The sequence below is a fragment of the Odocoileus virginianus genome, chromosome 23 (assembly GCF_023699985.2).
Source record: "Odocoileus virginianus isolate 20LAN1187 ecotype Illinois chromosome 23, Ovbor_1.2, whole genome shotgun sequence".
In the NCBI taxonomy this organism is placed as follows: Eukaryota; Metazoa; Chordata; class Mammalia; order Artiodactyla; family Cervidae; genus Odocoileus; species Odocoileus virginianus.
The window spans coordinates 49043449-49058261 of record NC_069696.1 but is presented as its reverse complement, the minus strand read 5'-3'; the positions used below and the strand labels follow the sequence as shown (position 1 = coordinate 49058261).

At 42.2% G+C, this 14813-nt stretch overlaps 1 protein-coding gene across 3 annotated transcripts in view; it reads left to right on the top strand.

Moving 5' to 3' along the window:
• ANO4 (anoctamin 4) overlaps positions 1–14813 on the top strand; it is a 427540-nt gene that overhangs the window by 25200 nt on the left and 387527 nt on the right. For all 3 annotated transcript variants that reach the window (XM_070454084.1, XM_070454083.1, XM_070454082.1), the window contains exon 3: positions 5333–5584. In XM_070454084.1, coding sequence (XP_070310185.1) covers positions 5333–5584 — 252 coding nt within the window. The remainder of the gene's footprint in view (positions 1–5332; positions 5585–14813) is intronic.

The following is a 14813-nucleotide window of genomic DNA, read 5'->3' as shown; positions in this document are numbered from 1 at the left end:
AGATGGTCCAGGAACTGCATTGAGACACAACAGTGATCAGAGGGAAAGGTGCTTCGGTGCCTTCCTCAGGCATTACTTGAGGAACTGAACCTTTCCCTTGCAGGGTCTACCTCTCCCATTGGGTGGGGTTAGGTCTCATGACCACCCTTCAGCCAATCCCTGACAAAGGAGATAAGATCATCTTTAGACCCATCCTTGCCCAGGTGGAGGTGGGAGAGGACTAGACCTGCCTGTCCTCACTCACTGGGCTGTGTGTGGGTGGGAGGAATCCCCAAACAAAATTCAACTCTGGGAGGATGGGATGGGAGATGGGTTCTGCACAGGGATCAGGCTGTGACCCCTGCCCACAGTCTGTCCAGTACACACCCTTTAAAAATATTTATAGTAAAAACAGCAAATAATTAACAGCTTTATACTCAGTACTGGGGGAAGACATCTCTGAGTCACCTAGCAGTTTTCTTTTTTTTAGATCTCTTTTTGTTTCTTTCATCTCCTGGACTTCTAGTGTCTCATCTGTGAGGGAATTCCATTTAAGAAAATAGCACACCTCTGGACTTCCTATTAATGTAGTTCTTTGTAGGAACCTGTGTCCTGACAAAAGAATTGCCAAAAAATCCAATCCACAGAAAAAGTGACTCCTTCTGAAAATTTTCTACTTATCTGTGAGACCCTGGTAAAATTCCTTATATTTTTAGTAAATGCCCATTTACCATGTATGAGAGATTTAAGAATTTTAAAGTTAATTAGCATCATGTTTTTTTTCTCAAGATCGTCTCTAATTTTGAGGGTTCCTTACATGTCTCTTTTTAAGATTTGGGGGCTAGTGAGTGAGAATGTTGACATGCAACTCAAAGGGAGCTGGGACCCCTGCTTCTGTCCCACCTGGAGACAGGGTGATGGGTAAGAGAGAGTGAGTAGGCTATCAATGTGACATTTTTATTACTTGCCTCTTGGACACTTGAACTCCAGCTGTCCACCAGCTGTTGGACAACCAACCACCCAATATACTTTGACTTCATTACTGCTATTAAATTTTGGCTTGTATGGTTTTATTCCATCATAATTATGCAGATCTTATTATAGCTCATTTGTATCAATAACATGAATTAATATATTTGCTAATGAAATCCATTTCTGCATTAAATGATGTGGAAATTTCCTAAACTTTAAAAAAGGACTGTGGAACAATATTTTTTCAAAATTAAGCATGTTATAAATAAGCTATCATTTTATGAAAGAAATGGTAAAGCATGAAATTGTGGATAGTCCAGAGTTCCTTCGGACTTTTAAGTCTAATGCTTTCACAGTGTGTGACAAATATTGTACACCCTGTTCTGTATAATGACTTCCAAGGAGCTTGGAATATGGAAAGAAGAAGAGGGGCTTAATTGAGTTTCCGAATGAAACAATGAGGCAAGGGAAAACATGGTCCTGTAATTGTTGTTCTTGTAAAAGGATTCTCTGGTGTAAGTAGGAGGTAATACGTTCTCATAATTTTAATAAAAATGTGATGGAACATCAGTTTAAATGGAGCCTCCTCGAATTTCCTTTCTATGGCCCAGTACACTTGTAGGAGCTATGGAAGATCCAAGAGTATTTATTGATCATAAGATAAACACACTTGCATCAGAGGTTTAGTCCAACAAACAGTGTCGGGGGCAGCCTTGGGGTCAGTAGCATTTGCTTCAGCCTCCGCTGCAGCTCTGGCCCCATTGAGGTTCTGAACATTGAGAATTAGCATTCTCTGTGATTATCCTCAGGGGCTCCATAGCCCTCACCAGAGGAGTCCCTCATCTCACTGCCTTCCATTTACTCACCTTTTAGGAAGGTGACCAACCAAGAAGAGCTCAAATAATCCAGTTCACGTGTTCTCAAGTATGTCAGCATTTCCCTTTCCTTGTGAATTCTGGTCCATTGAGATCTCTCTATGAAAAATTGTTTGGAAAGGAATAAGTGACCTCGGAGCAATTTGTGGGGGAAACAGACTCCAGTTCCATTTTCTAGAATCATTCTTGTTGCCTGTGCTCTTAGTGAGGCAGGGTAGCTTTGAGGACCAGAGCACTTGCCTTCGATGAGCCTGAGCTTTAATCTGATATTTCTGTGTTGTTATTGACCTTGGGAAAGTAATAATGTCCCTTAGCCTTGGTTTCCCAATCTGTCAAATGGGAATATTAGTATGCTCCTGACAGGGTTATTGTGAGGTTTAAGTGAGGTGGTGCTGATAGATCCCTAGTGCATTTCCAGGAAGTGTTAGACAGGATCATAACTTCTAGTAGATTTATAATTTTGTTTTTGGATTTACCATTTTATGACAGTGAAATAGAGTGTTCATTTCTTGGCATCAGCCGTGACTTCAATGTGGTTGATTCCCACATTTACAGCTCTGGTCCCATGTCTCCTGATCCTCATTGCTTTTGTTTTTCAGCCTAGTGCCAAACATTTCCAGATAGATATTTCCAGTAAAACTCTATCTCCTCTTGTCTAAAAACACACTCAACCTTCCTCAGCCCTTGCCAGGCTAGTCCTTCTGATGGCAATAGTGAGGATTCACTTTTCTGTTTGCCATAAGTCTTCTCTGACATCTTGCTGGACAAAGTCCCCTGGTGGCCCCAAACTCCTTTCTTTCCCTCTTATTGTTGTATATCTCACTGCACTTCTTTTCCTTTCTTGCTGCCAACACTTAGATTTGGTCCCTTAGTAATGCTTTCTTAGCTTCTACATCGTAGCCTCTGTGTCACCTCCTTGTCACTGGTCTAGGAAGAATTCTGTGAACAGTGGGTATCTATTGAATGCCAGGATAAAGAGCCAAATAAAGAAACACTGGGAGGGAGTTTCAAAGATGATTAAGATACCCTCTGACCTTGAGGGATGCTCAGCTCCTGAGGGAGACACATAGAAAAAAGGAACACCTGGCTGTGAAGTATGGGCAGAGACTGTCCGACACGTGAAAGTCAAAGGGTTAGTCGCTCAGTCCTGTCTGGCTCTTTGTGACCCCATGGACTGTAGCCCGCCAGGCTCCTCTCTCCAGGGGGTCTCTAGGTAAGAATACTAGAGTGGGTAGCCATTCTCTTCTCCAGGGGCTCTTCCCAACCCAGGGATCAAACCCAGATCTCCTGTATTGCAGGCAAGTTCTGTACCAACTGAACCACCAGGGAAGCCCCGTCTGACACGTGTCTGTGTTCAGGTGGCTTCACGCTAGTGTGGGAGGGCTGCCCAGACGCCGCTGCCGAGTCGTCGGGATCCAGGCAGGCCTCCCACCGTGCTGCCCCTTTAGAGCCTTCTTGGCCCCTCGGTACCCTCTCCCCCATTTGGACTGTCTCCCCTCACACCTCCGGTCCCTACACCCAGCACCTGTTCCAGGGGCTGTCTTTACTTGGCTAAGTCAGCTTTGGGAAGTCAGAGGAAGCTTCCCAGAAGGAATCAGCACCAGAGGAGGCAGGGACAGATTCTGGCTTTCGCTGCTGTCTGTTTGATTTTGCCAGTCCCCACTTCAAAAACTTAGTTAGAGCTATTGCTTTGCCTAATAAGTAAAATCCAATTTTCTTACCTTGGCGTTTAAGACCCTCAGCTATCTTGCGTCAACCTACCTTTGCATTTTTATTTCTTTCCTGACTGTACTTACATTGTATTTCTAAATTCTCTATCTTGGCTGCAGATGCAAAGGCCTGCAGAGGTCAGGCATGTAAGATAAATTAAGTGAAGCAGGCTGGGAGTAAGGCGTTAGGGAGTGGTGGGGACTGTGGCCAACAGGAATTCCTTTGTTCCACTTCAGTAGAGTGGCTCTGTGGTTGCTTCAGCTGACATTTGCCACACGGGAATGCAGTCCAGTATTGCTAGATATTTAGGGGAAGATCAAGAGGTGGTTTTTTTTTTTAATATTTATTTATTTATTTTTGTCTCTGTTGAGTCTTCATTGCTACATTCAGGCTTTCTCTAGCGGCGGTGAGCAAAGGCTGCTCTTCCCTGCGGTGTGCGGGCTTCTCATCATAGTATCCTTTCTTGTTGCAGAGCATGGGCTCCAGAGAACAGGCTCAGTAGTTGTGATGCATGGGTTTAGTTGCCCCATAGCATGTGGGATCTTCTCGGACCAGGAATCGAACCTGTGTCTTCTGCATTGGCAGGCAAATTCTTTACCACGGGGCCACCAGGGAAGCCCTGAAAATCAAGAGATTTTTAAAGAGATAACAGAAAGCTGGATTTTTGTTGAGACTGCTCTAGATTTTTATTGTTGTCAGTTTTAATTTTGCTTCAAATTAAGAAAAATGTAGGCTAACAAAACATAGCTACAGAATAAATCTGTTCTTCTGGTTGTTCTAGACTACAACCCTTACCTAGAAGGCCAAGTTCATGCCATCTTTTCCATGACCTAGTTCCTCTACCGAGAAGGGCTTTGTCTCCCAAAATCCTGAGGAATGTTCCTGTCCTACTTTAGTTCTTTCATCTCACTTTGTATTCTTGTTGTTAGGAGTCTTGTTATAATTTAGGAGAAAGAACATAGGTTTTGGAGCCAGACAGATCTGGGTTTAAATTCTGCCTCTGGCACTTACTGGCTGCTTGGCCTAGGGAAGATCCAGTTTCCTCATCTATAAAACTGAGAAGAAGGGGGCAACAGAGGGTGAGATAGTTGGATGGCATCATCGACTCAAAGGACATGAGTTTGAGCAAACTCTGGGAGATAGTGAAGGACAGGGAGGCCTGGCAAGCTGCACTCCATGGGGTCTCAAAGATTCATACACGGCTTAGCGACTGAACAACATCCTCATATAATTGCTGTGAAGGTTACAATCAGTTTTTGCAAAGTACCTGGAATGTAATAAAAGTGAAAGTGTTAGTTGCTCAGTTGTATCTGACTCTGCCACCTCATGGACTGTAGCCTTCCAGGCTCCTCTGTCCATGGGATTTTCCAGGCAGAAATACTGGAGTGGGTTACCATGCTCTCCTCCAGGGGATCTTTCTGACCCAGAAATTGAACCCAGATCTCTTGCACTGCAGGCAGATTCTTTACCATCTGAGCCACTAGGGAAACCAGAATGTAATAGACCTTCATGTATTTTTTTCATGATAATCACAAGTCTCATCTCCTTGATTAGGCTCTGAGCTTCTGAAGGACAGAGACTGGGCCCCCAGCACCCAGTATGTGCTTGATAAACTTACATTGGTTAGTTAACAGGGTTCATCAAGTGTGACAATTCCTGCCTGCTTATTAGTGACATGAAGCCTTATCTCAAGCGGTGTTTTACTGACTCACAGCTAAGACTTTTGGGAAATACAAAAGGCAAGATGATGTGATGTTTTGATTGCTGATCCTGACCTTATGTGTCTGTCTTGCCAGGTTACGATGTTGCAGGGCCTGTTGCGATCGGGCTCACCCACTGGAAAAATCCCTACGCGCAAGGCAGACCCACCCTCCCATCAGAGCTGCCTCTCTTCATCTCCAAAGATGCAGGCGTCCCAGGGTATCACTGCTCCCTCGCTCGCAGGACTGAGCTGGCCACGCCTCTGTCTTGCCCAGCCTCACTGTCCATCACTCCAGTGCCTTCGTATAGCAGCAGCAGCCAGGAGACCCTGAGCCAGGACACAGCAGGTAACAGCGCTGGCTTCCTGCTGGAGACTCAGGGCACAGTGTGTCTAAAGACTCCTCATGCGTCTGCCTACTGAATGGATTGCATCCATTTTTCTGCTTGTGTGATGCTATGGACCCCAGCAGTTCTCCCATATTGGCTGGCCTTTAAATAGCTTGGGTGTATCCAAAATAAGGTCAGATGTGTTCCGAAATATTTGACCTGAGCATTAGTTCTGTTTGGTGTGATGTCATCTGGAAATCAACTCTCAATCAGAATTCCAGGTTTTTCTGTAGGACTTGTTGTTTGTTTAATTTCTACTCTCTAGGTAGTGAGAAGGCATCAAAAAGTTTTGAATACAGTCAAGCTGGTAGTCAGTTACTATCAACATGTGATGCTCCACCAGTTTGATCTATGTCAGGGGTCTGCCCATCACTGCCAGTGGGCCAAATCTTGGCTGCCACTTGTTCTTTTTCAGCCCAAGAACTAAAAATAGTTTCTATTTTAAATGGTCGGTACCTTAGTCTGTTCAGGCTGCTATAACATAAGACCACAGATCAGGTAGTCCATAAAAAAGCAAATTTATTTTTCACAGTCTGGGGGCTGGAGGTTTGAGATCAGGATGCCAGCATAGTTGGGTGAGGACCCTTTTTTGGGTCACAGACCTCTTGTAGTGTCCTTACATGACAGAAAGGGTGAGGGATCTCTGTGGGGTCTTTTTTTGTAAGAATGCTAATCCCAGTCATGATGGCTCACCTTCATGACTTAAGCACCTCCCAAGGTCCCCACCTCCTAATACCATCGTATTAGGCATTAGGATTTCAAATGTGTACATTTTGGAGGGACACAAACATTCAGACAATACTGTTGGAAAAAATTAAAAGGGTGATAATATTTGAGACATGTGAAATTCACATTTCAGTGTTCATATGTAAAGTTTTATTGGGACACAACCACTTATGTATTTGTCTGTGGTTGCTTTCAGGTGATGAATGGGAGAGTTGAGTAATTGTGACAGAGATGGAATGGCCTGCAAAGCCTAAAATATTTGCTGTGTGGCTCTTTGCAAAAAATGTTGACCACTGATCTGTATGATCTTTGGGGCTCATGACTTACACAGTCAGGGCAAGAAGAATATTCACGGCATCTTGCTTTGAAATTTATTGCTTCCATTATACTTTGAGTTGTAGAAAGCTTTACTTAGGCAAGAATGGCCAGTTAATTAAATATTTCTAGAGTCTTGAGTTGGAGGTTTAAAATATGCAAAATCTATCCTGCCACTATTTTATTCCCCCTACAGATACAACACTTAGAGATAATGGTTTAGGCAGAGAAACTCAATGCATAATTTCTGTTCTGGAGATAAATTTTTGAAGGTTGACACTCAACATTTCACAATGACACTCAACAAATTCACAGATGCTGCCACCTAGAGATGAGACACTGATGCTGCAGAATTTCCAGATGATCAAGAGCAGCCTCTCAACAGTGGATTGCAGACTTCACTAAATGTTCAGAGTCCCCAATTGCTTAGAAATGAAGATGGCTGGGCTCTATCCAGGGGATGCTGTGGGCATGGCACAGAGCAAGCTTCAGTGTCTGCCTTCTGCAGGCTTCTCCCTCCTGGGATTTTTTTTCTTGAGTTTCCCACACACCCCTTTGGGTGTCACAAGCGTGACACACAAGTGTCTTAGGTTAAGTGGCTGGATGGTGTTGCAGAGTGCTGGGGATATTCACATACCGCTAGCTCTGCAAGCCTGAGCATCGCTCTGGTTGTCCTGATTGAAGGTCAGTTGGAGAGCAGAGAAATCGTGATCTGAAGTGTGAACGTTCTCCACGTTTATGTTTGAAATCTCCTGCGCTTTGATTTATCACAATTGAAAACTGACTCTGCCTGCTTTAAAAAGTTGAGTAAAATCCGAAGTTAAGAAAAGTGCTGCTTTTGGCCTGGGCAGTTGCGAGGTTATGGCATTTCGTGGCAAAGAGGAATGTGAAATGGCAGCTGCCAGATTAACATTTTATCACGTTTCGCTTTGAGTTGACTTTTCATTTTCTTTTTCCATAGAGGCTCACAGTCTGATTTTTGGAGGAGGTTTCTATTTTTAACTTGTAGGTTTTCAGAAACAAATGAAAAGCCCATATTTCTCTTCAATCCTAGGAACTTCCTGTTAGCAATAAAGTGTTGAATTTTTACAAGCAACTGGTTTTTAGTAATAATAATTTGTGTATTTACAAAGTAAGCCTGACACTTAATGATACATTAAACAAGCAGGTAGCATTTTATAATAGAATATTGTAGCTTCTGGTGTAACTTCTGTGAGTCTCAATTATGTTTCTCTTTCAGTTAATTATTGCATTTGTTGATTTCTTACAACAGTTTATTGATTTTAATTGTATTTTTTTGGTGTGAAAACTTCCAGTTTCATTTTTCCTTCTTGGTTTCTTTTTTCTTTTTGCTGCATCTTGCAGCGTGTTGGATCTTAGTTCCCCGACCAGGGATTGAATCCATACCCTCTGCATTGGAAGTACAGAGTCTTAACCACTGGATCACCAAGGAAGTCTCTCTTTCCTGTTTTTAATAATAAAGTTAATTTATATATACATATATACATACATACACACACACATATATATATTTGATTCTGTTGCTAGTTTGAAGGAAACTCTAAGGTAAGATAAGTCACTTTAGCTCTAGGAAAGTGTCCTCCGGTTTCCAGATGGGGTTTCGTACTCTGTTCATGGCGCCACGGTCCATCCAGTCCCCAGGGCAAAAACTGGGTGTTCTCACACTGTAACCTGCTGCTGTCAGCCTCCACACCCAGCTGACCAGCATGTTCACTGTCTTCTTTAGAGATGTCTCTGATCCAGAGCATCCTCTCCATCCCCATTGCATTATCTCGCTCCAGCTCTCATGATCTCTACTAGAGGAGCCTCCCCATTCTTAATTCTTCTATGTCCTTGGGGTTAGCTTTTCCAAATTCATCTCTTCCTCTGTTTTCCACTCTTTCTCCCTCTCTCCATTCCTCTCCCACTTGAAAATCTCTGTTGAGAGAAAGAATGGCGAGAGAGAATATTTTTAAAAAGATAATCACTGAGCATTTCCCAGAATTGTTGAGAGACAGAAATATTTTGATTCAAGAAACACAGTAATGCCGAGCAGAATAAGTAAAAATAAATCCACATATAAACATATTGTGGTGAGTCGGCAAAAGACAAAGAGAAAAATCTTAGTAATCTGAGGGCAGAAGCAGATTTACCACAAATGAGAAACAATTAAGGAGGAAGCCTTTCCAGTGATAATGATAGGGGCCAGAAGACAGTGAATCAATATCTTCAAAGTGCTGAAAGAGGTAATGGTCAGTTCAGAATTCTGAATCCAGCTAAGTGATCACTGAAGCGGGAGGTCAGCATTAGAACATCTTTGGAAAAAGACTGGGAAAGTGTACCCAAAGCACAGCTACTGGAAGAATGACTGTAAAGCCTATTTAATTATTGTTTAAAAATATTTTTATTTTAAAAATATTTATTTATTTGACTGTGCCAGGTCTTTGGTTGTGGGATTTTAACTTTTAGTTGCAGCATGTGGAATCTAGTTCCCTTAACAGGGATTGAACTGGGTCCCCCTGCATTGGGAGTGCAGAATCTTAGCCCTTGGACCACCAGGGAAATACCCTGAAGAGCCTATTTTAGAAAAGAAGGAATTTGAGCCTAGAAGAAAAGCTAAGATGAAAGAAATAAAGAGAGGAAGAAATACATGTTTAATTTAGAAAGATCCTTCTAGAAGAATGGTTTGCAACCAGGGATAATTTTATTTCATGGGTACATTTGGCAATGTCTGGAGGTATTTTTGGTTGACACAATGGGGCAGAAAGTATTATGAACATCTACTGATGCTGAAGCTGAAACTCCAATACTTTGGCCACCTGATGTGAAGAACTGACTCATTTGAAAAGACCCTGATGCTGGGAAAGATTGAAGGTGGGAGGAGAAGGGGAAGACAGAGGATGAGATGGTTGGATGGCATCACTGACTCAATGCACATGAGTTTAAGCAAGCTTTGGGAGTTGGTGATGGACAGGGAAGCCTGGCATGCTGCAGTCCACGGGGTTGCAAAGAGTTGGACACGACTGAGTGACTGTACTGAACTGAATGGGTAGAGGTCAGGAACATGGCTAACCATCTGCAGTGTATGTGACATGGTCCCGTGTTCATCATTAATTCTTAACACTGCCTCCTTCCTTTGTGTTTCTCTTCTTATATGTTGTGCCTTAACCTTGCAGTAGGCCCCCACCTTTATGGCATTTCCAGGACTGTGATAAAGGATGTCCTTCACACTTTTGATTTTCCTTTTTCTATGTTTCTTTGTGTCCTTTGACGCTTCCTAAATTGTATCTCATGCCGCATATAGGTCTTTTCTTGTTCACTTATACCAATTTCTCAACCTTGGCACTATTGACATTTTGGGTCGAGTAATTCTTTGTTGTGGGGGCTGTCTTGTTCATTGTAGACATTTAGTAGCATCTCTGGTTTCTACCTGATGGATGCCAATTGTGACAACCAGAAATATCTCCAGACAATGCCAGATATCTTCTTGATTCTAAAATTGCCCCTAGTTGAGAAAGTGAAAGTCGCTCGGTTGTGTCCAACTCTTGGCGATCGCATGGACTATACAGTCCATGGAATTCTCCAGGCCAAAATACTAGAGTGGGTAGCCTTTCCCTTCTCCAGAGGACCTTCCCAACCCAGGGATTGAACCCAGGTCTCCTGCGTCGCAGGCAGATTCTTTACCAACTGAGCTATGAGGGAAGCTCCTAGTCAAGAACCACTGATCAATACTAGTTAAGCCCAGTGCAGTTCTCTGGACTTCTGCTTAATGGGAATAATATAATCTAATCATTGAGGGTGGGGTTCATGACTTATAAGAGTTTTACCCTATATTTAGGGCTTCCCTTGTGGCTCAGCTGGTAAAGAATCAGCCTGCAATGTGAGAGACCTAGGTTCGATCCCTGGGTTGGGAAGATTCCCTGGAGAAGGGATAGGCTATCCACTCCAGTATTCTGCCTGGAGAATTCCATGGACTGTATAGTCCATGGGGTCACAAAGAGTCAGACACGACTGAGTGACTTTCACTTCACCCTATATTTAACATGAGCCTTTTGCAACCTGTGCCCTAATCAAAAACATGGAGGGAATCTCTTTCCAAAGAGGGAGGTTTTCCCCTTGAGAATACAGGTTAACACATTTGATATTTGACCCTCAGCCCCCAGGATACAGTCATCTGAAATTGTGTCTAAGTCAGAGCTCCTCCATTTGTGTTCAAGACCAGTGGGAATTCCCCTGCATCTACATACACAGAATGAGCAAGAACTCATCCCTTTTGTATTATACTTCCACCCCAGTCTCCTGTGTCTCACAGCCTTCATATGCAGTCTCTTGGTAAAGCTTGGTTTTAGAAAGTGATCCTAAATCCAAACATTTCTCATGGATTTTTTAAATAATTTTTTTTCATTTATTTTTATTAGTTGGAGGCTAATTACTTGACAATATTGTAGTGATTATTGCCATACATTGACATGAATTAGGCATGGATTTACATGTGTTCCCCATCCTGATGCCCCCTCCCACCTCTCTCCCCATCCCATTCCTCTGGGTCATCCCAGTGCACCAGCCCCGAGCACTTGTCTCGTGCATCCAACCTGGGCTGGTGATCTGTTTCACACTTGATAATATACTTGTTTCAGTGCTTTTTTCTCAGATCATCCCACCCTCTCCTTCTCCCACAGAGTCCAAAAGTCTGTTCTGTACATTTGTGTCTCTTTTTCTGTCTTGCATATAGGGTTATCGTTACCATCTTTTAAAATTCCATATATATGTGTTAGTATACTGTATTGGTGTTTTTCTTTCTGGCTTACTTCACTCTGTATAATGGGCTCCAGTTTCAGCCATCTCATTAGAACTGATTCAAATGTATTCTTTTTAATGGCTGAGTAATATTCCATTGTGCATATGTACCACAGCTTCCTTATCCATTCATCTGCTGATGGGCATCTAGGTTACTTCCATGTCCTGGCTATTATAAACAGTGCTGCAATGAACATTGGGGTGCACGTGTCTCTTTCAGATCTGGTTTCCTCGGTGTGTATGCCCAGAAGTGGGATTGCTGGGTCATATGGCAGTTCTATTTCCAGTTTTTAAAGGAATCTCCAGACTGTTCTCCATAGTGGCTGTACTAGTTTGCATTCCTACCAACAGTGTAAAAGGGTTCCCTTTTCTCCACACCCTCTCCAGCATTTATTGCTTGTAGACCTTTTGATAGCAGCCATTCTGACTGGCATGTAATGGTACCTCATTGTGGTTTTGATTTGCATTTCTCTGATAATGAGTGATGTTGAGCATCTTTTCATGTGTTTGTTAGCCATCTGAATGTCTTCTTTGGAGAAATGTCTGTTTAGTTCTTTGGCCCATTTTTTGATTGGGTCATTTATTTTTCTGGAATTGAGCTTCAGGAGTTGCTTGTATATTTTTGAGATTAATCCTTTGTCTGTTGCTTTGTTTGCTATTATTTTCTCCCATTCTGAAGGCTGTCTTTTCACCTTGCTTATAGTTTCCTTTGTTGTGCAAAATGAAAGGGAAGGAAGATGTGAAGTGACTGTTCTCTGCTCTTGATCTATACTCATTTCCCAAGAGTCTGTCTTGTCATTGGGATGGAAGATGTTCACTTAACCTTTCCTAGCATCTCATATAGGGTGTACTAGTGCTTCTATATGTGCAAACACTGAAAACTATGCTATGAATTTGCTTGAGTTATAGAGTACCTGAGGAGAGGTACCCACTTAACAGCACAAATTCAGTTTACTTCAACAAATTGTGACGAGATATATTCAGAGTTGATGCCAAAAGAAATAGGGGAGAATTAAATTTCAGAGCTAGGGTGCCACAAAAAGTGACCCTGCAACTTGAGCCACTGATGTGACCAGGAGATGAAAATAATCTGATCCAACTGGGAGACTGGTGTGCAACCTTTTAGAGATGCCTGGAGATGCTCATGGACCTGCCCTTGTTTGCATACTATGGGCCCAGCTAGTCTTACAGCCCAAATCCCTGCTTCAGTGTTAGCTCAGCTGAATTCATGGTACAGCGTAATGGGAAGGACAGCCACCCTCTCCAAAAGCCAGGGCAACATAAATTAGACATAGTTTCTAAATCGTGATACCTATAGTGGGCTTCTTACAGACAACACATAGTTGGAGCTTGTGCTTTTATCCATTCTTTTGATCTGTCTTTTAACTGATATAGTTTAACCATTCACATTTAAAGTGATTATTGATAGAGCTGGGTAAATATCTACCACGTTTGTAACTGCTTTCTATTCATTGATTTGTTTGCTGTTTCTTCTTTCCTCTCTTGTTTTAATTGAACATTTTATATGGTATTTAAAATGGAATGGACCATATATGCGAGACAGCAAAAGAGACGCAGATGTAAAGAACAGACTTATGGACTCTGTGGGAGAAGGCGAGGGTGGGATGATGTGAGAGACTAGCATTGAAACATGTGTATTACCATATGTGAAACAGATCGCCAGTCCAGGTTTGATGCATGAGATAGGACACTCAGGACCGGTGCACTGGGATGACCCAGAGGGATGGGATGAGGAGGGAGTTGGGAAGGGGGTTCAGGATGGGGAACACATGTACACCCATGGCTGATTCATGTCAATGTATGGTAAAAACCACTACAATATTGTAAAGTAATTAGCCTCCAATTAAAATAAATTAATTAATTAAAAAAACACAAAATAACAACAAAAAAATGGAATGGGTACCTACACCCTTATTTCTCTGCCTTTAAAACATTTTCCTTTTGTCAAAACGTCCCTGAAGGGGTAATTCAACTTTAATTGTATGTGATGGAATGTTTCCTAGTAAAGTTTATATGGAATGTAGTAGGTATGGTTAACCTGCTAATGTTGGGAAGTTGTAATAAGTGAAACCACTTGTCCTGGCTTTCTGGAAGGTGATCTGTGGTTTTCTAGAATATTGGCTGGGTAGAAGATGTCACAGTAGAAGGGCAGGCATTTGAGTAGAGGTTGTTCAGATGAGGAACCGGTATTCCAAACAGTGGGCAGTGCATGGAGACTGATCTCAGAGCAATTAGGGGTTGTGTATCCTTACAGTCAAGCTTGAGCACTGAATGCGTTATATATAGAGATGTTGTTATATGGGGTCTTTGGGTTCTCTGGGGCTATTACTTAGGTGTTCAACTTTTTTTTGGCATTCCATGAGTTAATTGACATTTGTGAGCAGACCGAGAATCTTAGCCACCATGTATATGCCACATCTCTGAGAAAAACTGAGGTTAGTTGGGGCCTGCCTGCATTTTAGAACTAAGAGGATGGTTGGGAATGTTTATTTGACACGAGAACTGGCTGAGAGAAATTAATCACCGAGCTTTCTTCAAGTTTTCTAATTTCCTCTTGTTCTCTTAAATTTGGCTGTATCGTTCTTTTCAGAATTCAAGACCATGTGCTGCCATTTAACTTCTGATTCTAGCACAATCCCGCTAATCCCTTCTCCAGGTGTAGTGGTTATTTAGTTTTAGAAGATTGAAAGCGTCAGTGAATCAGGGAATGATTAATGGCACATGAGGACAAAGTCAATTAAATGATGCAGCTATGAAGATTCTGGAGGATTTCTGATATATGAAACTGAAAAACCTGATTTAAAACTGTATTAAATCTGATTTGCAAAGGACGATGTATTTTAGAATCAAAAGGCATTAAAATGCTCCAATAAACTCATCCATTCATCCAGTCATCTAGATTCTTGCTACCTGATGTGTGGTCCTCTAGAGATAAGGCGGCTTGAACTGGGATTAAGCAATAAAATCCAAAAGGGGCACGTCTGAGGGATAGTTTGGAGGCAGCTTCAGCACATCTTGGTGATTAATAGATGTGGTATGTGAGTAAGTGGATATTGTATGTGCTTCCAGATAAGTTGAAATATATTACTGAAACTTTATTGTTTAGGTGAGTTCTGTCAAACTTTAATGTGAATACAGATCACTTGGAGATGTTAAACTGAAGATTCTCATTCAGTAGGTGGGGGTTGAGAGTGACATCCTGCTTTTCTGACAGGTTCCTGTATAACTGTTGCGGAGCTTGTAATTTAGTGTGAGATGCAGATAACAATATCACACCCAAAAATGTATAGTATAGTATAGTGATGAGCAGGCAGGTGCTGTGAAGGAAAG